This window comes from Phaethon aethereus (assembly GCF_964289735.1).
Source record: "Phaethon aethereus genome assembly, chromosome: 3".
Classification (NCBI taxonomy): domain Eukaryota; kingdom Metazoa; phylum Chordata; class Aves; order Phaethontiformes; family Phaethontidae; genus Phaethon; species Phaethon aethereus.
The window spans coordinates 94,134,661-94,160,140 of NC_138576.1; the positions used below are offsets into that span (position 1 = coordinate 94,134,661).

General features: G+C 39.7%; 1 protein-coding gene across 1 annotated transcript in view; it reads left to right on the top strand.

The window, feature by feature from the left end:
- LTBP1 (latent transforming growth factor beta binding protein 1) overlaps nucleotides 1-25,480 on the top strand; it is a gene marked incomplete at both ends in the record, with an annotated part of 200,233 nt that overhangs the window by 152,066 nt on the left and 22,687 nt on the right. Inside the window, 6 exons of the mRNA XM_081997791.1 lie at nucleotides 1,473-1,595; nucleotides 5,286-5,411; nucleotides 13,089-13,214; nucleotides 15,480-15,623; nucleotides 23,798-23,980; nucleotides 25,267-25,353. Of these exons, the coding sequence (XP_081853917.1) occupies nucleotides 1,473-1,595; nucleotides 5,286-5,411; nucleotides 13,089-13,214; nucleotides 15,480-15,623; nucleotides 23,798-23,980; nucleotides 25,267-25,353 (789 nt within the window). The remainder of the gene's footprint in view (nucleotides 1-1,472; nucleotides 1,596-5,285; nucleotides 5,412-13,088; nucleotides 13,215-15,479; nucleotides 15,624-23,797; nucleotides 23,981-25,266; nucleotides 25,354-25,480) is intronic.

The window sequence follows — 25,480 nt, forward strand, 5'->3', positions numbered from 1 at the left end:
ATATAAGAAAGCTATCCTTATTTCTCGTTTTTATCAGATAGATTAAATCCCAAAGATAGTTGCAGTTTGATATAGTGCGGGCTTTCCAGAGATAAGTATAGAAATGAGGTCATGTCCTCTTTTTTAATTACAATTGTTATTCATTCCTGCAATGCAGGAGAAAGTTACAATTCTAATCAGCTAAAATCCATGCTTAAGAAATCAGAATAATCAAAGGCAGTGGAAAAAGTCTTTGATAACTGTTTTTCAAAGGAAATTATCTGCATTATCAGAGCAGTAGATTCAGTGAATTACGAGGTAGGGCACTGTGGAGGCGGGGGAAAGTTGCTTATGAGATGCTTCTTTTATTTGAGTCATTTTCTGTTTGTTTTCAAATCTTAGAGGCACAGTCATCAAATACCTTGTGATCTTTAGCAGTAGTGAAACAAAACTGTATAATATCACTGGAATGTAGGCACATGCTGTGTTAATCCTGTACCCACAGTAGCTGTGCTCTGTTTCCTCCTTTGGGCTGCCTTTCAGCCCTTTGAAAGGCGATGGGAAGGAAAGACTTTAGGCAGAGACAATGCCAGTGTCCTGTTCTTGAAATGTGATTACTCTGTATCTAGTTTGTGTCCTGAAACTTGCCCTGCCTTGTGTCAGTCAGCACGTTTTTCCCATGGATATCAAGACGCTAGGGCAGAGCCGACCGGCCTGAGGCTTGATGCCGGGAAGGCGGTGTACAGGGAGCTAGACCCTGCGTGCCCGGACTCTGGGGCTGGATTTCTGGCTGGGGTGCAGCGCTGTGCAAAAGCAGCTATTTGGCTTCGTCACCAAGCTGCTAAGCTCGCAAAACGGCTGTGTTGCATCACACAGCAGTACACATGGTGCGGTCCCTGTCCTACAAGCCTTCCGTCCACGGACTAGTTTCGTGAGTAGTCTCCGCAGGCACGTCTTGTCGGGTGTGACGTGCCAGCCGTGCTGGGGCTTGCCCACACTCCGGGCGATGTCTGAGTCGGGTCACTTATGGCTCAGGGGTCTCTGCGCCGTGGTCTGAACATGTCCAAAGATGCCTACTGCAAACTAAAAATTTGCATTATTAGGCATTTAGTATGTACAGCTGCTTGGATTTCTTTTTGACTGCATTACTGTAACACCAAGTCACCATTATAGTAGGGTAGAGAGTGGTATAAAGATCTGTTATGATAGCTTTCATGAGAGATGCAGATGGCACTTGTTTGGCATATTTGCTAGAAATAAGTGACATACAAACTGAGATTTTAAAGCTCTGTAGAAATACAAGAAGTTTGATGATATGATAAAAGGGAAATTAAAAGGACATCCTAAAGTGTAGTAAACTTGATTTCCACACACGCACACAGCTATTAAAGGGCATTGTAGCTTCAAGTTGCTACACTAGTATCAAAGTATCACTATTAAAAATTTCATCAGTATTTACATCATCTAATAATTCAATTACATTTTTATTTCAGATGTTGATGAATGCCTTCAAGACAGTGATATTTGCCTTGGAGGAAACTGCATGAATACTGACGGGTCTTATAAATGCACTTGTCCAGATGGTTTCCAGCAGATAGCGAATAGGGGATGTCAAGGTATGAAACAGCTATAAAAAATACCTGGATCATTATAAATGTGCAAGCTTGTAAGCATAACTTGTGATAGTCACAGATTATGCTACGGCAGAGTAATTTTATTTATCATTTATAGTACCTTCTTACTCTTCTCATTTTATATTGCTCTCTGTAAGTATATGCTGATAAATTATTTCAAGAGACTGAAATCTCAGCCTTCGTAACTTGAAAGAAAATCTATATTAGAATGAACAGAGATACAGTGCTGCATTTTCCCAAATCCTGGGAACATTTATTTTGACAAAACCTTCTACGTTTGTGCATCAGTGCTGTAACAGAAAGAGCAGTATAGTTAGCATCAAGTCACATTAGATAAACCTCTCACCTCTAAAACACTTGCAGTGCTTTGTGGAGGATGGGCAGGGAGGAAGTGAATGTGTTATCTGAGGCTGAGTCAGCATTGCCAAACCCAGAAAAATACTTCCCAGGTTTTAGTTCTGAACGATCCCAGCTCCAAGGTGACTGAACACCCAGGCATGCCTCACGACTCCCTTTTGCCATCCATTTTTGTGAGTCAAGAACCATGGTATTAGAGCTGGAAAGTGATAGTGTGTTCGTGCTCTACATGACTGGAGGACCAGGAGACTGGACTTTGCTTTGACTGCTCTCCTGTGCACGGTTCAGTCTTGAGCTGAGAGACTGTATTGCAGCTGATCTGTGTTGAAGATCTTCTGCAACCAACAGTAAATTCCCTGTAAAAGTTCTGAGTATCCTATGTGACTGCTTTCTAATTCAGAAAATGTTGCATTCAACATACAGAAGTGTGGTATTAGACCTTCCTTTAGCAGATAAAAGAGAATTGATCACAAGCTATAAATCAATGACAGCTTTGACACCACTCTATTCTCTTCACTCCAGTATGTAAAGTAGTAGTATATAGGCTTCATATTTTAAATGGATAAATATAACAAAACTGAAAGCACTTGTGAGCCAACTAAGGGACTGACAGTATAGACAGTATTTTTAACAGAAAAATATGAATGAAAATTGGAAATAATTTCAGGTAAGAGCTCCACACTTGAGAAAGAGGACCACCAACACTGAAAAATAACAACTTGCTGTAGAGGGGACAGAAACTGCTCGAGAAATAGCCAGATCAGTATCAAAACAAATGGCAGAAAGGAGGAGTTGATACAATGAATACTGACAAGTTAGAATAGCAAAGAACTAGACACAGCGAAAGAACATAAAGTGCAGTCTTTGGCTAGCAGAATTAAGTATGGTTAGACTTTTTTACTATGTTGACTACTTGTTCCTAACCTGTTACAGGATGCAACAGTAGTATTTTTATTTGTCAAAGGTGGAAATCTTCAGTATATTTTCTTGTCCTATAGTTTGTACTGGACAAAACTAGCCATATTTGGCTAATAAATGGCATCGTAAATGGTGACTTCTTTACATTTCAACAGCGTCTTCAAAATATTTTAAGCAGCAGCTAAACTGAAACATTTTTAAATGACTGAAAGTTAGTTCTATCGGAGTTCTGTAATAACAAAAAACCACATAAAATTTTTGAGAGAATTTACCTGGAGAGATTAGGGGCATGATAAAAGATCCAGATAATAGACCACGAGTGCAGAGTGATCTGATCACATGGTATACAGTATATGGGCAAACAGTATGCATTTCAATATACCCAGTTCTATACTGAAGAAGGAATCTCAGTCACGCTTGTAGGATAGTGGGCTTCCTTCTGGGACACAGTCACTGAGAAGGATTTAGGGGTCAGAGATAGTCAGCTGAACAGGAGCTTCCAGTGCAACCCTGTGGCCAGTAGGACTAATGCACTCCCCTGAAAACTGAAAAATCAGAATATCCAGCCAGAGTAAGCAAGGTCTGTTTACCTCTATTTTGCACTGGTACAACTGCTCTTGCCACATTGTTGTACACTGATGTCCTGGTGCCCACAATTCAAAATGGATGCTGATTAGCTGAGGAGTCAGAGATGAACCCAAAAAAGCTGATGGCCTGGGGGAAGAAGGATTGAATGCTTTTAAACTGTTTGGTTTTTTGAAGAAAAAAAAAATGAGAGGTGACTTGATCATAGCCTTATTACCTTCAAAGGAAACCGTAATTGAAAGTAGAGAGCCATTGAATTAAACTGGCAACTCTATCACAGAATGCGATGTCTGCAAGCTGAATCTGGACTAGACTAGAAATTAGGAACATGCGTTTTGGTAAGGAGCAAAGTTGAAAAGAGTCCAAAAGATTAGAAAGTGTGCAGTTTGCTCTTTCAGATGAATTATACTCTATTTCCATAACACTGTTAATTTTGTTTTCCTGTCTTTTAATACATCATTCTACCTTGCGTAATCAGCTGGTTTGGTTTCCAGTATTTTTTCTGGCACTTTTAAGGAACTGACAGCTTAGCCTTGAGAACAGTGTGAGTCCTGAGAAGGTACCGTACTGTCTGCATCATTGCTGATCTCCACTTCACCCGACTTTCAGAGAGCTTCAGGAAGTATGTCATTGGTCTGCATGTACTGTGAATTCAGGGAAAACTTTATACACGTAGGTGTTGTGTGAAGCGCAGCGCGCTGACTTTTCCCTGTGCACCTCATGCAGATACTACCCTTCCTCGAGCTGCCTCTGTTCTTTCCGCATATGTACCGTGACTTTAGGGCACTGGCCTAGAAGATTTACACACAGGACAAAAGCAGTCTGTATCAAAAGAAAATTCTGTGTCATCAGTCTTGATATGATATTGGAATCATAATTTCTCTAGTCTATCAACATTACTGTCTAATTTGATGCATTTTGTATGGCTGTAAGAACGGCCAAAATCTGAGCAACAGAAGACACAGTTGAGAATAAGAAATTCTAGTATCTGCGATGATGGATGAGTGAGCCACATTTTGTGTAAGTTTTGTTTGTAAATTTGTGTTTGATCTCAGCATGGTACTGAAAACTTCTTAATAGATTTTTGAAAAGCAAAATACAAAAGTGCAATTACAATGTGAATGGTAATTCATGTGAAAGTGGTACCTCCTTAATGAATTAATGCAGTCCTTAACAACAAAAACTGCCATCAGAACTTAAAATGAGACGTCAATCAGAAAGAAATGCTTGTTTTTCAGATTCACAAGTTTGAAAAGCAGTGTTTGAAAAACGCTTTCTAAGTTTCACCAAAAAAAAAAAGCAATGATGACAGATTCTTATATAGCAACTTTTTGGGACCATTCCCATTATCCATCAGCAAAAAAGAACATTTGGCTTTAAAATGTATGAAATCAGCCTACTGGGAAAGATGCAACTCCAGACCTGCTGGTAACACATGGAGCCAGATGCACAAGTTGACCAGCATGCAGCAATCAAAAAGCAGTGAGATGGAGCTGTCTGAGAATTCCCCTAACGCAGAAGAAATGTTGGCTAGTGTGGAACTTATACTGATATCTCACAAATCACTCTCATCTGCTCATCCTCATTGCAGAGAGTAATGCAGTGAGAGTATGATGCAGCAGAACACACTGATGCCTATACAGAGTTTAAGAATGATCCCAGAAGATTTGGTTACTCTGGAAAATGAGCCCCATTTACGTTGCTATTTACATAGCTGGTGGAAATAAAAGCTGCTTTTAAGACTAATTAAACGCAGGCTTAGTATTAAGGGTATGATGATTTGCAAAGCTGTTAACGTCTCTGTGTTTTCAGATATCAATGAATGTGAGAGATCTGACCTCTGTTCACCTCACGGGGAGTGTCTAAACACAGGTGGTTCCTACCAGTGCATATGTGAGCGGGGCTTTTCTGTGTCTGCAGATGGCCGAACATGCGAAGGTGAGACAAGTCACAGTAACACATTCCCATGGATTTGCTGTTATTGGTTGGGTGAGAAAAGTAGTCGTTTTGGGTCTAAAACCCAATTAGATAAACCACTGTTAACTCAGCAATGGGCCACCTAAGGGCCCTTTGCTCTTTTTTTTCCCCATAAATGCACAGGGTGCCGTGTTGCCTTTTGAATCATAAATAGTATAATAGGAAATGTACAAAATCGGCAACAATAATGGAGTTAATGTTTGTTACAAGCTGTGTTTTACATGTCTTGATTTTTAATAATTTTGCTATCTTAACGTTGCATTATAGTTTCTGACCAAAAGAAATCAGTGAAAAAGGAGTACTGACCTAACTATGACAAACAATGGCAAAGGAGGGAATGATATTTGTATGTTGAGATACATGAAACCAGTGGACATCTGTAATAACATGAAAATCTATTCATAGATGGGAAATTATTTCTGTTTTCTGGCAAGGGTGGGGGGAGTAAACATATATAAAATTCATGTAAAGTGAGTTTGGCTTCTGATAAGTTTCAGTGTGTAAGACCTTCCCACCATAAATATTTAGGATTATTTAATTTAAAGCTTCTTAAGTGCATTAGCAGCAAGCTTGAGCTACCCGAACATTCTCATTGCTGTGGGTAAGACAACAGAACCTTGCTTGTCGAGAGTTTGTTTTGTTTTTTTTTAAAGACGCAGATGAAGCATCTGTACAACAGAAGTAACTCCAGTGAGAAATTGTAGTAAAATGCGATCTGTGATGGAACCTCAGGCATTCTGAAATGTCAGAAATGGAGTAAATAGCAGTAATTAGATCTTTACAGTGCGAAAGCCCCCTTATTCTTCATAAGTGTATGCAGGTATACTTACACAGGTATTTTTCAGGTAAGGTTCTAAAAGCTGCTCCAGTAATAACACTGGTGAGAAACATCAACCAGCAGCCTAGAATTTAGGTGTAACTAGGGTTTTTATTTGGTTATAGCATGAAAATATATCCTGTTACTAATGTGGTACGCATCACTTGCTAGTGGTGCTGCTCTCCTGCACTGAATTTAAAACAGGAGCCTTGAGCTCTGTGATACCAAGAAGTTAAGTGGCTTTGCATAGTCAGTGATGCTGACAGAAAAAAAATTCCCCTAACTGGATGAAGAACGGCTGTTCTTGTGGATGAGAGGACTGTTCAAGACAAGAAGCCTTGTGGGAAAAGTTCAGAAGGGAAAAAAATTATATGGTAGTAGTTTGGCAGGGTGCATGCGTAGGAGAAGCGCTGAGCAGATGATAGCTCGGTGTTAAAACCTTCAGGTAGTGGGTCTCAAGCATCCAAGACAGAAGCAAGCTGTTCTCTATCCCGGAGTACAGGCCAGTAAATCCCTGTGCGATTGATTTTCATGGGCCAGCTCTTCCTGTAGTTCACTTGGGGATAGTGAAAAGGTTCTCCGTTCAGTGGGGGAGATGTGTTGCAACTTCTGTCTGACTGTTGCATTTAGTCCCTCTACTTTTTCCAGAGGAAAAACAGCATTACAGCGTTCTGATGTGAGCTGGCATATGACCTGCCATATAGTTAGTAATATGGTACCTAATGAAATGAAATACACTATCGGCAAGAAACACTGATGTGAGGGAGTAAGTGCTGTATGTTCAGATATAGCATGACATCAAACACACTATTTGTGTTTTAATTATTATTAACTTAAATCCTTCAGTATTTTTGGTGCTTTTTCCTCTCTAAACATTTATTTTGTAATCGGGGCATAAGTTGAAAGAAACATTCTCTTACTGCTGAGACAAGAGCCTGGTCAATATGCTAGAGAGAGCAAATCTGAATAACTCCAGTGATTGATGGACAAGGCAGTATTTTGTGATTTCAAGTAATGGGGATAATTCCAAAGCATGTTCGTGGACTCTCTTGGCAGCGTGTATACATTTCACCCGGTGCTTAGGAAGGATATGGTTAAATATCTTTGATTTCTCTGCAAGAAAAGTAGTGGCAGGTGTTTTGCCTCACTGTTGAGCATAGCTAAAAAAAAAAGTGGTCAGAGAAGAATGCAGCCTGCTCTTAATAGAAATCAAACACTTTATTCCAAACCAAAGTTAGAACACTTATTAACCATGTGAAAACAAACTCTCAGAAATAAAAAAAGGCAGAACTGAATAGAAAGACAACTTGGGGGAAAAAAAAAAAGTTGGTGGCATCTAATTTTAGGGGTTATATCAGAAACAATGACCCCTCTGGATCTCTGACAGTTAATACAGTAGCACAGTTCCCAGAGACGGGTTACTGTCACATATGATGAAGTAGTACAAAGTTATTCTCCATTAGAACAAAAAAGCCAAACTTTTACTAAACAGAAGAGGATGAAGTCACAAGATCTTATTTCCAGAATTGTGAGTAGTTTTGGAACTTTTTAATGAAGAATAAAACAACAAGTACAAAACCAGTTGAGCGTGCTTCACAAGTAATTGGTGGTGTGTATGGAATACAGATCAGACTTTATATTCAGTGCTTGGAAAAGTATTTTAATAGCTTGGCGAAGCAAGGGTACTTCTAGTCTTCTGAAGCAGCAGCACTCTTTTTCTACCATGATTAGTTTCTCCATTCTGTCATTTTAATAAAACAATTCTAGAGTTGAAAAAACTCATTCAAAGGGAGCACTGATGGTGTCAGCGTTAATATTTGTAGTGGTGTCAGCTTCATGCAAAAAGGCAAGACGAAACAAAAGGATCAGAAGCAAAAGGAACGTGTGACATTCCAGGTGCTGAGAAAGGATGCAGCTTCCAGACGCAGGAGCTACTGTTCATTATAGTAGGTGCCTCTGTGAATTTAGTTCTAGTTAAGTGACTGAGAATAACTGTTTATATCATCAGAGAAAGAACCTGAGGAAATTTTGCTGGATTCAGACGTCTCTCTGTACCTGGGGAGCAGACTTTCCATATCCCCAGACTGTTTTTGTACGCGTTTGACTCGTTTTTTTGAAAAGTCAGAAACAACAACAACATAAAACATTTAAGAACCCCATGTGGTTCAGTGCTGGTATGGAGTTTTTATGGCCATTGGCCAAAGTAAATTGAACAGCTGTGGAGCCTGTGTCGTCTTCCAATGTGTAGACAAACTTTTGTTGTACAGGGTGACATTCCACTGCCGGCTGGCCCCCAGCTCAGCAGTTTGGCTGTGCCAGGCTCTCAGAACAGGGGGCTCTCAGAGTGCTCCCTAGCTCCCTGCAGGCTCTCTGGGGATCCTGTAAACACAGTGTTTTACCCAGCTGGCTGCGAGTCAGCTGCTGGCAAAAACTCAAGTTAGAGTTTCTCTGATGCTTAAGTCGGTACCCTACCCCAAGTGCCTCTTCCGGCTCCGTGTCCAGTCACCTGTGTCTCTCAGTGGCTTCCTTGCTTTTCCTTCTCTGCTCCAAGCCCGGAGCTTCACTGCCTGCCATCAACAGGCACACCAAAAAAACTGACACGTCCCACCAGAGCTCTCTCTCCTCCTTCCTTTACCCTCACTTACCGTCTTGTACCCTGTTGCTCCTGATGCACAGAGCATCCACACATCGTTCTGTGATCAAAGAATAATTTATAAATCTGTATGCAAAGATGCTTGATTGTCCATCATTTAAGATGACTGCATACCTAAGAAATCTGAAAATCAGGGAAACAAAGAGCAGAGCTGTCAACTGTTGCCTCTGCCACCAAAGGCATTTTAAGAGAGTAGATGTTTGCTCTTACTGCACATCACAACCGTAATTCTGCCCATGTAGGGAAGACAAGGCAGCTTTAGGAAGAGGGTATCGTAAATCTAGGACTTCTTTTGGGGCACAGTATTATCTATTACATGGATTAAATTTTATGCAGTAGACAGCTTCATCAAATCTCTGGTTAAATACTGAAGTGAGAAAGCCCAGGATTCTGCCAAACATGGATTCGAGTATGCGTCGGCAGAGTGTGCCCCTGTGAGCTACCTCCTTGTTTCACAAGGAATAACCACAGACTTCACCAGCCTTCTCACCTTGGCTGATAGAGGTGGTTTAGGGCATCAACTATGTCTTATCTGGATGCTGGCTAGAGAAGTATGAACACAAAGGGAAAAACAAGAATCTCTTTCTTACCCGCATCATCACAATGTTGGAATGACCATCCAGCATTATTGCCTCTAGATGGCCAAAGTCTTCATTCAAATATTAATTTTTCTAATTCTCTCATGACAGTGATTTTTATGTATGGGTGTTACGGGCAGCCCTGGAAGTCTCAGAATCACAGCTCTGTTCTCCTAAGCACTGTCGAGAAGTGTCGTAGGAAACAGTTCCTCTTCCAGACACTTTGCCGTGGAAGTAGCTTTCAGTGAGATTCAACTGTCCCGCCTGAGGTTAAGCATGCCTTCATCGTGTTCAGGTTGGCAGAAAACAGGAACATGGTGTTGAGCTGAATAGGAGAGCGCTTGAGCGCACATGTGTTTTGCCTTTCTTTAGATCCTGATGATGTTAGATCAAAGGAGTTTTGATTAAAGCAGGCAGCACTGAGTCATAGATTCTAAAACAGGTCGTAATTACAGAGAACTGCTTTAGTCACTGTGTAGACATAGGATGTATCAGTTTCATGCTTAGTTTTCCCTTTGCTTTGTCTCCATATAGCAAGAGAATCACCGATTACAAGCCTTGTGCTTTACAGGGGGATTAAAGAAACAAATGCCCTTTCCGGCTATAAAACAGGAGTCCTTTGAGTGAGCTGTCTAGACAAGGAAAAATATTTGGTGCTTGGACCTTCTCTGTAATTTCCCATACACTGAAAGATCCAGTCATGTTCGAACTGTGTACTTTTTAAAAACAAAACCGTCTTCTGTGGCTATATTATATACTAAATTAGGACACTTGCTACAATCACAACTTTTGCTTCTGCAGCTTTTTAGTCAATGACCTTAGTTTACCTTTGGAGAACCAGCTGCGTGATCTATTCCCCTATCTGCTTCCTTTAACGTTTAGCTATCAAGTAAGAGAAATACTGTAATTTAGGTAATTCTAAAATCCCCAGTTGTCATTTCTTCTGTCTAGGCTTTTAACACAGTAACTGTCCTGTGGCTCAGGAACTTTTGTTATTAAACTGTAGTTGGCCACTGAAAATACAAACACTGCATTACTGTCTGTTGTCTTAAATTCCTGGCTGTCAATCCACCATTGTTTACTCATTTTTAATACCTTTTGTTATCAGGGTTTTCTGAATAAGAGAGGGAGTATTCAGATTTTTGACCAGATAGGTGAAACTCTGACAATCACGTGAAACTAAATATTAAAATAAAATACGTTATGCAGGTATAATGCACAGCAGCAAGAAGGAGGGACCAGAAAAACACAACTGTAAAGAATTTGTATCTTCTTCCTCCCAGAAACTCCATATGCATCTTTTTATAATTATGTCATGATGGTGACTGGAAAAGGAAATACTTGACCTTTCACCTTTGACAGTGCCATTAATACAGATATGTTGCTTATTCTTGTTGCTGAATTAATTCTATTAGGAAGCATTTGTGGTAGATTTCAGTAAGTTCAGCATGCAGAAACCACCCAAATTTTCATATTCAGTTCCTTGAGAATAAGCGTGATAGCTATTGTATTCTTTGCCAAATAACCCTTTCTAACATAAATTCCTTCAATATTTTCCTTTGTTTAATAAATCAAGATACAAAGACCATTAAAACCTTTATTGACAAAACCAACAAACCAAATAAATTATTCTGCCAGTTCCATCTTCAAGTATTTTTTTATAAGTTATACTCATATATGTCTCCTAGATTTTGGTGTATGTAGTACATACAATTTTTGCATGAACTTTGTATTTTAGCTGAAGGTTGTTAACCAGTGGATCAGTTCAGTAGGAGAAGAGGTGAGTTTTCCATCACTTAAACATCCTATCGTGAAATTAGATGCTTTTCTGAAAAAGATGTTAAAATTCCACAATTTACTCCATTGGTACCGAAATTGCCAGAGACAGTTTTCTAACCTATTTAAGAGATTGTAGATAGTCTCTTCTGGCCTTAAAAATCTATATGCGATTCTACACCTGTTCAAACCCCAACCACAGAACATAGGAAAAGCTGGTTTTCAAGACCCCAAAAAAGCCTCTCCCTGAGACAGACAGGAGCATGTGTGGGTGAATTTGAGCACTTGGGGGGCAAAGGGGCAGCACACTGGGTAACCTGTGTGGACAGTAATGACGTGCTGCTCAGATCTGGGGGAGCTTGGGGAGCTGTGACCACGTGGTTCAAAGACGAAGAATTCCCTTTCAGCTGAGCATAAGACATAATTTAAAAGTAACAATGTCCTTGCTCGGTGAGCACTGTCAGGAGAAGGGGATGCTTTCTAGGCCTTTGTTTGACAAAGCTCTGAAGAGCTGGAGGCGTAGACAGGACTACGCTTGACACCAAAGAGCAGTGCTGCTCACATGTTCAAAGCAGCCCTTTGCCTGTGGCAATGCAGGATTCAGTCCCACCAGCTCTTTAGTTCAGTGAGTGCCTAAGGCCTTCACTGGAGGTAGGATCATGGCCGGCTCCATCACATGAAGGTCTACTCTAATGTGCAGAATTAATGATAGCTAGTACCCAGATAAATCAAAAGCAAATCACTTTATTCACCATTTAAAATGTAATTACCTCGAGGCACAGTGCAGAAGGTAATTCCAAGTGGACAGCAACCTTACTTAACAGTCATAATGGTTTCTAGGAAAGAAATACAGCAATAATCTCTCTGCTTCAAACTGCAGAGGAATTTAGAAGGCAGAAGGTACTAATCCTAGTATCTTGGCAGGTTCCCAGTTTCAGTTAATGTTCCTCCTCCTGAAAAACACACCGTGACATCTTTAATGACCAGAGATGGTCAGGGCCTTGGGTTTAGGTCTTACTTTGAGTCAAGATAAAAATAACATGTTCCTAGCACTGGTAATACACTTACAAAAATAAACCACGGCCTGCCACAAGCAGCTCTGCTTCGGTATAGGCTGATGGGCAGCTGAGTAAAGAACAGACTTACTCATACAAGTGATCCTCACTTGTAAGTCCAGCAAACCACAAAGAGGAACTACAAATGAAAGGGCCAGTACAGAAAGCCTGCAGGCATTGTAATTACTTTGCCTACCTGAGTAAGATTATTCACGTGTAAACTTACAGGATTAAAGCCAGAAGGCTCCGTCCACAGATATTTACCACTTACACATACACCATGAAACTCTCTTCTGTGCCGAGAGCCAGAATGAGATCTGTGCAGCACTTCTGCACAATGGATGCAGCCATGCCCTTCAACTCTTCTTGTAGGCACAGTCGGTTCAGTTTCACACGTGTTGTTGACTGTATAATGCTACACTGGCAGAATCTGTAAGTCAGTAAGAGAGATGGTCATATTTAAACTATGTCTTACTCTGTGGTGTGTAGCATCATGCCGTGATTGGCAGATTTGATGAAACAGATGGGAGTTGACCAAAACCTTTGTCTAAGATATTTCCTGTGAAGTTAACACTGAAACAATTTCTTGAATTGTACGTGCGCTTACATTAAATCTTTGTCTTGTCCTTTGTGTTTTCTTCCCCTGTGTATAGAGGGACATCGCCACATCTGCTTGCAAAAATGGCCCATCTGTTGTTTTTCTGCACTCTTCATAAATGTCTGCCTTTGCCTGTCTGATGTTAAAATTCTTCCTTGCAGATGTTGATGAATGTGCAAACGGCACAATATGTGGCAGTCACGGGTTCTGTGAAAATATGGATGGCTCCTACCGCTGCCTCTGTTACCAAGGATATCAGGACCCACAGGATGGGCAGGGGTGTACGGGTGAGTTCTTAGGTGCAAGAGTCATTCCTGCAAGGTTCTAGTGAGCAAAAAGCAGCATATGAGCAAAATGCCTTTCTTCACAAGAACATTTTTGTTTTTTGTCATTTTTTTGTTAAGGTTGTACTACTTACTAGTAAAATAAGGTTGAGCTGTGCTTTACTCACTGAACTTTGTGCCAGATGGAAACTTAGCTGTGTATCTGTTTAATGAGAACCTGCTATTAGGATTGAATGGAAACCAATAGCAAATAAGCTGAGCCACTCATTTTATCTCTTTTTTAAAAAAAAGCAATCCCACTATTTCTGCACATCAGGACCACTCACAAATATAAATCATAATCGATTGAATTTAATACTTTAGCCTATTTAAATGCAACATCTGTTTAGTTTCTTAGCTGAATAACCAGAACTCTGCACTACCCCCTACAGGAAATAACGTCTGGCATGTGGACGGCCACTCTGAATTAGGTGGCACACCTCCCTAGGCACATCGTATTTGAACAGATTTTAACATTGGCTTCAAGCTCCAGGGAAGACACCTATCCCCATGAAAAGATGTGGGATTTTTGTAAATGTTAAATACTGCACATTTCTCTTGTGTGTAATAGGTTCCCAGATCTGTTGCTAATAGTGATGGTTGGACTTGAGAACCATCTGAGGCAGCACAAGTTTCTATTATAAAATTAATACCAGATCAAGGAAAGGTACTCATTAAGCAATTTCTTCACACTAGACTCAGGATGAAACACATTTACCAGGAACAGAGACCTAAACGGAATACCGAACAGAGAGGAGGAATTAAGTTTTACAGAAGTGTTTCTATGTGTTTTCTAATATATTAAACAGTTTTATTACAAAATTCTTTATGCTATTTGGCACTTAGTTTGCAAGACACCAATGCAAATTTTTGCATACAGTGACTTTTCACAGATGAAAACAAATGAAGCAAAGAAAGGGGAAAAAAAAAGCAAGCAAAAGCTGGTGTGAAACTAAATTTAATTTTGAGTTGCCAGTGTAGTGATTCTGCACCACAAAGTAAAGTCTTAGGGTTTTTTTCTTGTATACACTATATAATACAAAATTTAAAAAAAAACCCAACATATAAATTTTGATGCCAGTTATCTACCAAAACAGTTTTAGGGAAAGGTAAGTCTCTTTAGTTCCTGGCCAGGCAATGTTCCCCAGAGAAGATTTAATCCTTATTACAGGAATACAGTAAAAAGATAAAGAAAAACCTAAGTACATTTTAAAAGTGCTGAGCAAACGGTAAGTTTAAATGCATATTTATATAAAAATACACAAAAATCAACATTCAGTCATATGATTAGATATTAATTCGTGCTGGATAAGAGGTAAAAAGGATAAACCATTGCCTCACAAGTTATACTTTAGACCACACTCAATTATAGATATTTCTGAATTTTGATAATTATGTGAAAATTACAATTTTCAGATTCTGTCATTAGTAAGCAGATTTTCAAACATAAACTTTAGCAAAAGAGACTAAACTTAAGTGATCCCGACAGTATTTGATAATCCTTGTTTAAAGAGCAGACAACCCTCCCATCAATCAAAAAAGCATTTCAGGGGAGATGAGTTAGGTATATGGAATCCAAGTTAAAAATATGTGGGGTTTTGGGGAATGGATATTTGCAGTGTTTGACAGGGTCTCCCTGGGTGACCTGGGCATAACCTTTGTGGGTTCCAGAGCAGCCTGTGAGGCTGTGCGTACAAGAGGCCTGTGGTGGCAGTGGAGCTGCGGATCTCGCTGTTCAGTGGATGTTCATGAGGAAAATAGGATTCTGAGGAGCAAAGGGAATTCTCTTTTCACAGTGCAGTCTGAATCCCACCAAAACCTACTCATTTTGCTCCTTGCAGTCAATGGAAGTTTGATAATTAAGTTAAGAAAACAAATGACATGAGTCTGAATCTTAAATCCCAAGAAAAGGGTACAAAGAAAAGCAAGTATTTAAAAATGAAAAAGAAACCCAAAAAACTGAAAAAAAGGAGAGCCAGTGTTCTAATCTACAAGTAGCACCTAATCAGCACCAGTAGTCTATAAAGTGTACTGTGGCTTTCAGGGGCCTTTGTTTCAAAGGACTGACTACTAGTTTATGAATCCACTTAGGTATTAGTGAGTTTTTAATCCTTCCCCCGAGATCACATCTGTAACCTGGCAGACAGTATTGGCACAGATACAGCAGATAAAAGAACAAACTGTCAGTAATGGGTCTGAATTGATTTATGTTTTGGATTTTTTCCCCAGATGTGAATGAATGTGAAATGCTGAGCGGAGTATGTGGTGAAGCCCTCTGCGAAAATGTCGATGGTTCTTTCCTGTGCCTGTGCTCTGATGAAAACCAGGAGTATGATCCGATGACTGGACAGTGTCGCTTCCGTACCTCACCAGGTAAAATGCCAGCAGATTTTTGCACGCTTGGCATGATTTCCACTGCATATGTAACCAACTGAAAGGTAAAGTTGGTTTAAATGTTGGTGTTGCTTTAACTACAAAAGAAAACTTTAAAACTTTGTCTCCTTGAAAGTGCGTACATGAGAAGAGGCGTTTCTTGGATGGAATATGTTATCAGTGAATCATTAGCAGTGAAAATATAGCAGAAACACCTTCCAAATTTTATAAACCAACAGACTTGGCAGTAATAATGAACAGTTAGAGCAGTTAAGAGTAAACAATCTCGTTTGCTGTACTGTAACAACAAAATGTGATATGGCCTGAATGATTTTACTTTTTTGTTCAATTTTTTACAAACGTCCACTCTAGTATGCTTGGGCAATACCTCTTAGCATTTATCTAGTACTAATGTAAGTCCTTGGAAACGGTAGCTGGGAAGGCAAAAAAACAAAGCACTGAGTTGTTGTCAGTCTCTTTGAGTGCCTGTTTGAGTGCCCTTGCCTGTTTTACTCCATCTTTTGTCCTGTTTTTTCCTAGTCGTCCATTGTACTGGATTTGTGAGCTTTTGTTATCAGGTGTTTTGGGTGTTGCAAATACTGCTGGAAATAGGGTCATTAAAAATTAGTTTAGAACTCTTGAAGTTGCCCCCACATTTCTATGCTGGTCCAGTCTGGAGGAAGGAACAGGCCCACAATAAGGAGCAACAGAGCACAAGAAATGAAGGGATTTACTTGCACAGCTTTTTTTCTCCTCCAGAATGCAAATCTTGGTTTTTTTCTTATTTTGTTCTTACCCTGCAGGCTGATCTAGCTTCCCAAAAGCTTTAGAATAACTGGCTGTAGCGCCAGGGTGCAGACTCTACAGCTTACAAGGCTGTGGCTATTCTCTCCTATCACTCAGAGTCTTTCAGACTTGTAAAGAAGGTTGAAATAGCTGTGATCTAATTGCAACAAGTATTTAGGTCACTGAATGTAGCACTCGGCACTCAAGAAGCTGCCTGTGAAATATCATTAACAGCTGATTGACAAACTGAAGCCTTTGCAAAACCTTGTGAGAAAGATTCAGGCTTACAGGAGCTTGTTTTATGAAGGAGGAATGGAGAAAAGTAAGAGGCAGCAGAGCAATGCCCAGTGGTACTGCCACCATTCCTGTTTGGAAGGAAAAATACTGCAGTACCTTTCCACCATGAAGCAGATTAGCTTAAATACCCACTGATGATAACTAAAGTAGCAGCATTTAAAATTCTTCCATGAATTTATGAAGGAAGAATGCTTAAAGTATATTAATCAAGATTTGCAGGAAACGTGATCGAAGCCATCTTCATTTTGGTACTATGAGGAGGTAATACTTGGGAGAATTCAGCTACTTGTTAAAACAAAACCAAAGCTAAAGAAACTAGCAGAAGACCTGAGGCCATGTAAAAAGAAGTCATGTCCAGGGAGCATTCAAGAACATACCCAGACGTTACTGGGGAGGGAGGGGATGAAGAACCCAGTGTGGCTTCTTGTGCTGTCAACAGATGAATACTCTACTGTTAGTACTAACTTCATTTTGTTGTCACCAGTGAACACAACTTTACTGTGATCTGTTTGGAAAGAAGCCATTCTTCCTTCCCCTCCAGCCTTCATCAGGCCCTAACAAACCATGTGCTTCACCTTTGTCTCTTCTCTGATAAATGTCATCAAGGAGGAAGAGCTCACATAGAGACCAGAAGACATGCAAATTAGGACCATGAGATGTACTTTACACCACATGCTTTTGAACTAGAATAAGGAAAAGTGGCAGTACTAGGAACAGAGATATCACTATTTATTCTCTTTTCTTCCAAAGTAAAAGTAGGGAAGTATTGTTGTTAGTTCTTCTTAAAAAGGATTCTGGCTTTCCTGTACATCCTGCAGCCTTGCTGGTTGTTTTTTTTTTTCTCTTATCAGTTGGCTTCTGTTTCTCAAAACCTCAGAGACTGACCAGCCAAGTGGTGACAATGCCCCATGTACCTCTGGATTTGGCATTTCCGGAGCTGACAATACAGACTTCATTATTCTACATCTGCTTACTTTGCTTGTTCCTATTTTGTTCTGGGAAGCAGTGGGTGGCCCTTGTGCACCTGTCAACTGAGGAGAGAACAAAACCAGTCTTTTCCTCCCCATTTGTAAGTGGCATAAGCACCATGTAGTCACTGCAAGATGAGCAAATAACAGCTATGTTAGTTTGCCCAAGGATGAGTTACTTCAGCCTCCCCCGAGACCAGCTGCAGCATGATCATATAGGAATAGCATGCGATCTCTCTGCAAAGAGCAGTGGAATAGGCACACATCTTCTGGCTTTGACAAGCCATGTACCCGAGGCAGGCATGGTGCTTTGAGAGCTCCTGCGGTGCTTGTGGACATCATTTGTCAGCATTAGCTTGCATCATGCCTATTTTTGGAAAGAAAGACTATAATCTGCATTATCCTGTTGCAGATATCTATAGTTCATTATCATTTACTCAGCTTTTGCTTATTTCTCATTTTGTATTTTTGTGCATAAAGAAATGTTCATCCCCCTCGCATCAAGTGGAAATAGGTGAAGATTGTTCAAATGTAAATGTGGGCACTTTTTTTCATGTGGTTAAAGGCTGCTAGTGTTGTGGAATGGGGTGTGTTCACACTTTTCTTTACTTGCCATTAGGACTCTCGAGACTTCCTTCTATTTACATTTCACTTGGTGGAAATTCATCTATTGTTAGCTGTGTCCTGAAACAATCCTCTCAGTGTATGTATCAGGAATTCTAGCCCATATTGTCACGTTCCAGTAACAAAACAAAAAAAGTAATTGTGCAAGGTTTGATTGTCTTATTCCCCTCCTCTCTGCCCTGTCATTCACAAAATGTAGAAAGTGCTTCAAAAGGAGGAAAAGATAAAGGAGGAAAGAATTCCCTTTTGTATTAGATAAAACTTTGCTGTTACATATCTTTGTACCTAAAAGTGGAAAAAAAGCCTGGTTTGGGTTGAAGTCTTCTCATTTATTCTTTTAACAAGCCATTTATGATGAATTTCTAGCAAGTATAACAAGCTGAATGCAGCTTGAGTAATAATCCGTATTAACATGGTTTTGTTTCTACATAAGAAAAAAATGCATGTTCTAGAATAAATCTAAATTATTAATAGATACTAATAAATTACTAATATTTCTTATTGCATTGAATCCAGAAGCTATAAAGGGCAGTACATATTTGGAGATAATAATAGGTATGATTTAAAAATATGAATCATAAACAAAAGCATGTGTGTAAACATAAGCATATCAGCAGGAATCTGGCTTACATATAGAAAGGTCAGTAAGATCACAAGTTTGGGTTACAGCTCAACCAACAGAAAGAATTCCAGTGAGGGAGCTCCACTCAGGTACCAGTGCCCACTTAGGTACCTATGGCTAATTTAAATATTGCTTTCTTCTGGTTACATGAAACGTGTAATTTATTTAACATGTTTTTAAGATATTTAACAGTATTTACTAGGGTTTATAAATAAAAATCACAGTTTTGTGTCCAAACATTAGTCCCTCCTAGACTGATCTATATTAAACAAAGTAAGTCCTCCCTGCATCTAACCAACCACCAGCACAAAAAATCTGAGGCTGCAAGTAATAGTTTACAAACCTGATCCAAAAGCTTCCTCAAGGCTAGAAATCTGGTGCCTGAGTACAAATTCTAAATTTCCTAAACTTTAAGGGCTTTCTAAATGTTAAGACTTTAAAGGAAACTCTTCATATTTGTATTATTTTTTTATGGCAATATGTGCATGTTTTTCTAAGGTAAATAATGATCTGAATTTCAGTCATCTATGAACATGGTTTTAGATATCATTTTTAAATGTGCATCATTTGCACTAATCCCTGAATTGTAACTGCACACACACACACGTTATCTGTTGTAGCTTGCCCCGTGTGGAGCTAGTTGAGAAATCTAAACAAGCACACCCTGACGATAGGCACATACCAGTCTATTTTTACTGTCTTTTTGAAAATCAGGTTCTGAATGTGTGTGTTACTCAAGCTGTTTGCTCAGAGTCGCCGGAGTCTTTGCTGAGGTTTTAGATGTCATGAACTTGTAACGATGATTTTTCAGTTTAGCAACCACCTTACTGATTCCATCTGTGAATAAGAGGCATCAGTACACAGCTGCCGTATTTAAGATCCCATCAGTTCCATATGTATTGTTTTTTTCCAATCACAGTTGTAAACAGGCCACTATTTAGGCAAATATTTAAGTGTATGCTGAAGTCTAAGCATATGCTAATATCCTGATTATCCACTGAATCCTATATTACTAATGCACATATTTGCATCAGGCACATGCTGAAGCATATTTTTGGATCAAGGTTATGCTATGGTGTGTAAAACTATTTGTAATAAATACTTCAAAGTTCAATCGAGCATCAACTATACAGAATCTCTCTTATAGGCGGTTAATAGAACAGTCACATCCACAACCTAATAAAATTACGTTCCTTCACCAGTCTCCCTTAGGTAGAGAGAGATTTTACATTTTCTAATGACAAAAAATCTGAAAAAAAAAAGATAAAAAAAAATAAGTATCTGTTTCCTATCATATTTTGTCAACATACCTAGTGAAACCAGTTCCAAACCCAACCTGTTTACTAAATGGTTAATAACATGAGAGAGAAATTACAAGCTTGTAGACACAGACTGATTTTGCTTTTAAAAAAAAAAAAAAAAATGTGTGTCTCATTTGCTTTCCAAACATTCATGAGCCTGCTTGACTAACCCTCAGTCACAGCTGTGTAAACAACAAACTTTTAAGCTGCTGAACAGATACTGAGAGGAGAGACCAACACATCATATGTAAAATGGGAATAAACAATGACATGATGAGACTGTCTCCTGTTCCTCCTGGGGCAGCTTCTGGTGGTCTTTCTCTTGTAAACAGCGTGAAAACTGCCATGCTTTTTCTCCTGTTGAAGATTTGGCTTTGATTCAGTTAGATGGCAAATGGCCAAGGAAAATGTATAATGTCGTGGCTAAAGTACTTCTCTCTCACCTTGGAATAACAGATTTAGCTCAGTTGTATTTCTGTAACACATGATAGTCGTAACATAGTTCCTATTGGGTAGCAGCTGATACCGCAAAACCACCACACTTTATCAAATTCAGCACATTATGGAAAATTGTAATTATCTGATGAGAGGAGACCGCAGGCTAAACTAACAAAGATGGAATAAGCCTCAGCTGGGTGTTTCCTTTAATGTACAACTTAGGTATATTGGTGAAATAGCAAAGGAAAGTTTGCCTTGCAGGTGGCAACATTGTACTAAATTTGAACTGAGGTGTCTGCCAAAGCCTCAACCTCCCAAACCAGAAACAGTCACTTACCTGAGGAAAATAGATGTCCAATTGTCTGTTTGGTATTAGAAGCCAAAAGAGCTGTTGCACATGTTCATACTATTAAAGTGCAATAATAGACAACCCATACTAGCATTTTTAAGCCTGCTTTTCTCAAAATGGATCTAGTATTTGCATGCTCAGTAAAGTTGCCGCTCCCCATCTGCGTGGGGGAATGTGGGTGGGCAGGGATAACAGGCTTGAGGTAACAAGAGCTGGAGTTCGTTTAATTCTTTCAGCATTTGTTGGACAATCACTCTCTTCAAGCTCCCTCCTCACAGCCATTACTTTTTAAGTGGATGGGATTAGAAGAAAATCCATCCTATAACAGGCATAAAGAGGCTGAGCTTGACCTCCAAGAGACAACCAGAGGCGGACAGATGAGGTGGTCAAGTGAACTTGGCTCTTCCAAGTACACCAATACTTGCAAGTGGGCCGGCATTAAACTCTTTCTTGAAAAGAGCTGCAAAGGCAAACAAGGGTAGTTTATATGCCACAACTTACTTATATTCTAGCATTTTGAAATGCACTGTCACTCAGCTATAAAATAAGGTTTTGATCCCCACCTGGATACATGAGTTACTTGAGAAATGTCTCAGGCTTGGCATATTGTGCAAGAGCCTGAGTAGAAATGAATGAAATCTCAAACAATGGAAAATCAGCCAACATGTGATACTTTTTAGTAGTTTTTTCTGAATTAAACATTTGTTAAGTGCTAAGCATAAAGAATTCCCAAGATTAAAAGGAAATAAACTAGTTGTCTCAAGATTTATCTAAGTTCCTAAATAAAGTTTTGGTTTAGACTAATAAATGTGAGCATTTGTAATTTTAAAACTCAGTTACCCTATGGATAGCCTATGAAAAGTTTTTCATATTGATCAAGTGTGAATAACAATTTTATGTGATAGTTCCCACTTCTGAGCTTTTGATGAGAATTTTTGTGGAAGGTGCAAGGTTAGATAGAGTTCTGCAAACACAGAAGCTTTAACTACGTATTTATTTTCAAACTTGCTTCGTAGTATATTTTAGGAGTGTCTTGCTTTAGAAAGGGCTTTGACTGTTAATAGGAGATTTTATTGAATCTATGGGAGAGACTATTTTGCCTCCAGACCTTATAAATATTGTGGGAGGACCCACTCAACTGCTTAAAGGCAGAAAATGTGACTTCTTGGCTGGATGCCTATTTTAAAGTAAAGCACAAAGTCAGTTAACTTGACATCTGCATTATATTCCTCTGATTACTGTGGAGTCAGTTACTTTTGCAAAAATCATAAAGGTCCTTGTTTTCAAGTGTGGAACATGCTTTTTTCCCAGTGAAATTAAAAGGGGCTGGAAATGTTCATTCTTTTGAAAACCAGGCCTCTTCAGTTTGTTCCTTACCTCCTTTACTGGTAAAAGGAAGTTGTAATGTTTGCTCACCTCTGTGAAGAGCTTCCAGATTCATACGTGAAAAGCACTGTGTCAGTAGTTGGGCATGGTAGGTAGTTAGCTGAGCAGGTAGTTCATGCATTGCTTAAAAATGAAAGAAGTGCAAATGTGAAGAACCCCTTTGTGGCCAAGTTGGAGAACAGGTCTGAAAAAGTCAAAGGAAGATTATAAACTTCCATCATTCTTCCTAAGAACAAAAAAGTTAAACCAAAATTTGTACTTCACCATTTTCTTCCCTGCCTGACAATGCTGCTCTTCACCGTGGTGAAACTGAGGTACTGTGGCTCTTCTGATTCTTCTGTAAAAATGATTCATTTCACATGTCATCTTAGAATCATAGAATCATTGAGGTTGGAAAAGACCTTTAAGATCATCAAACCCAACCATTAACCTAGCACTGCCAAATCCACCACTAAACCATGTCCCTAAGCACCACATCGACGCATCTTTCAAATACCTCCAGGGATGGTGACTCAACCACTTCCCTGGGCAGCCTGTTCCAGTGCTTGACAACCCTTTTGGTGAAGAAATTTTTCCTAATACCCAATCTAAACTGGCACAACTTGAGGCTGTTTCCTCTTGTCCTATCACTTGTTACTTGGGAGAAGAGACCAACACCCACTCAGGTAGTTGTGGAGAGAAATAAGGTCTCCCCTCAGCCTCCTTTCCTCCAGGCTAAACAACCCCAGTTCCCTCAGCCGCTCCTCATAAGACTTGTGCTCCAGACCCCTCACCAGCTTCGTTGCCCTTCTCTGGACACGCTCCAGCACCTCAACATCCTTCTTGTAGTGAGGGGCCCAAAACTGAACACAGCATTCAAGGTGCAGCCTCACTAGGGCTGAGTACAGGGGCACAATCACTTCCCTACTCCTGCTGGCCACACTATTTCTGATACAGGCCAGGATGCTGTTGGCCACCTTGGCCACCCGGGCACACTGCTGGCTCATGTTTGGCCGACTGTCAACCAGCACCCCCAGGTCGCTTTCCGCCGGGCAGCTTTCCAGCCACTCTTCCCCAAGCCTGTAGCATTGCAAGGGGTTGTTGTGACCCAAGTGCAGGACCCAGCACTTGGTCTGGTTGAACCGCATACAATTGGCCAGAGCCCATCAATCCAGCCTGTCCAAATCCCTCTGTACAGCCTTCCTACCCTCGAGCAGATCAACACTCCTGCCCAACTTGGTGTCGTCTGCAAACTTACTGAGGGTGCACTCAATCTATCTCATACGGATCATTGATAAAAATATTAAACAGAACTGACCCCAATACTGAGACCTGGGGAAAACCACTTGTGACCAGCTGCCACCTGGATTTAACTCCATTCAACACAAAATTTTATGTGATTTATGTTTTCTTTTCACCTTTAGAATTACCAACAGAGGCTGATCAACATGAAGATGGAAAGAAGGAGTGCTACTACAATCTGAATGATGCCAATTTCTGTGATAATGTGCTTACATCCAATGTAACTAAACAAGAATGCTGCTGTACCTTGGGTGCTGGCTGGGGTGATAACTGTGAAATCTTCCCATGCCCTGTCTTTGGAACTGGTAAGAGGAGGCCTTCTGTCCCTTTGCAAACTTCTGAAGCATTGTGTTTATCTTAAAATCCCATATTCTGTAGTATTTAGTCATGACTTATCTGTGGGAAACTTCCACAGAGGAAAAGTTAATAGGAATAATTCATACCTGGTGTAAATCCATTGGCTTCACTGCAGTAACCCTAGGGATAAAAACAGCCTGTTACAGAACAGCACTATCTCCGACTGATTTTAAACAAAGATGGATTCTCACAGAAGCTTTTTCCAGATGCTATGGTAACATGTTAGATTTTCCCACAAGCTGGAAAACAAAGGTAAGCATTACAGTGGTTTTGAGTCTGCAGCTATTCTTTGTAATGTTGTTTCTACAGCACTACAAATTACTGATATATATTATGATATCAATTTTACATTTTGCTACTTACTGAACAATTCAGTTAATCACGTTGTCTGCAGACCGTTGTTTAACCTCTAAATATTACATTAGCAAAACATAGCCATATGATATTTGTCACAAATATTGAAAACTGTACTTGAAACCTGAACAGTGATGGCTGAAATTCAGAATCCAGCTGGAAAAAATCACCTAAGAGAGAACATGTGTAAACTTTTTGAGATTAAACACTAAAGATTACTTTTCACACAGATGTATCATCATGTTTAATTCCTGTTTTAACTGTACTTTAGAATGAGTGAAACTGAAACGAAATGTGTTACAAAAAGAACCTCTCTGCTTGCATAGGTTTATTTGATTCTGTAAAGTCTCCAAGACACTTTAAACAATTTCCCTCTGTAATCCACACCATGTTCTCCTGTTGCAGTCAGTTAGTGTTTTTCCTGTATAAGGACTGAAGAATGTGGACAGGGGTTTGTATCTCAGTTGGGGTATGTCTAGATTGCAGCTTGCAGTATAGCTCAAAGAGGCCCATGCTAGCTTTAATTAAGACAATTTGGCTACTGGTATTGTTATAACTGCAGTGCACCATGAAACCCAGTAAGGACTACATTCTCCTGCCAAGGAGCAAGAGAAATTAGTTTGCAGGGAGCTCTGTGATGCTGTGGGTACCCCAGCTAGGCTTTTCAAAGCTAGCACTGCAAACTGAGAGCCAGGGGAAGTTGGGCTGTAGTGTTAGCATCCCCCATTTAGCTACAGGAGTGCATGACTGCATGATAGATGTGAATAAGGCAAAATGTTGCCTCAGGTTTCTCAAAATACCCCTCAGTACATATGTAACACATACGTATGGGAGTAACTTCTTCTTAACGACATATTTTTTTGTTTTCTCTCTCTCCTAGCTGAATTTACTGATTTGTGTCCCGAAGGAAAAGGTTTCATTCCCTCTGGAGAATCATCTTATGGGCTTCTTTCTCAGAATTACAAAGGTCAGTACTGACTTGTATGAAGTTTAATTATTTCAGAAGTTCTGGTAGTTGATTGGCTAGAAATGTGAGCTAGCAATGTAACACTACAAATTGAAATTTTATTAGGTGACAAAAACAGCTTGTGATA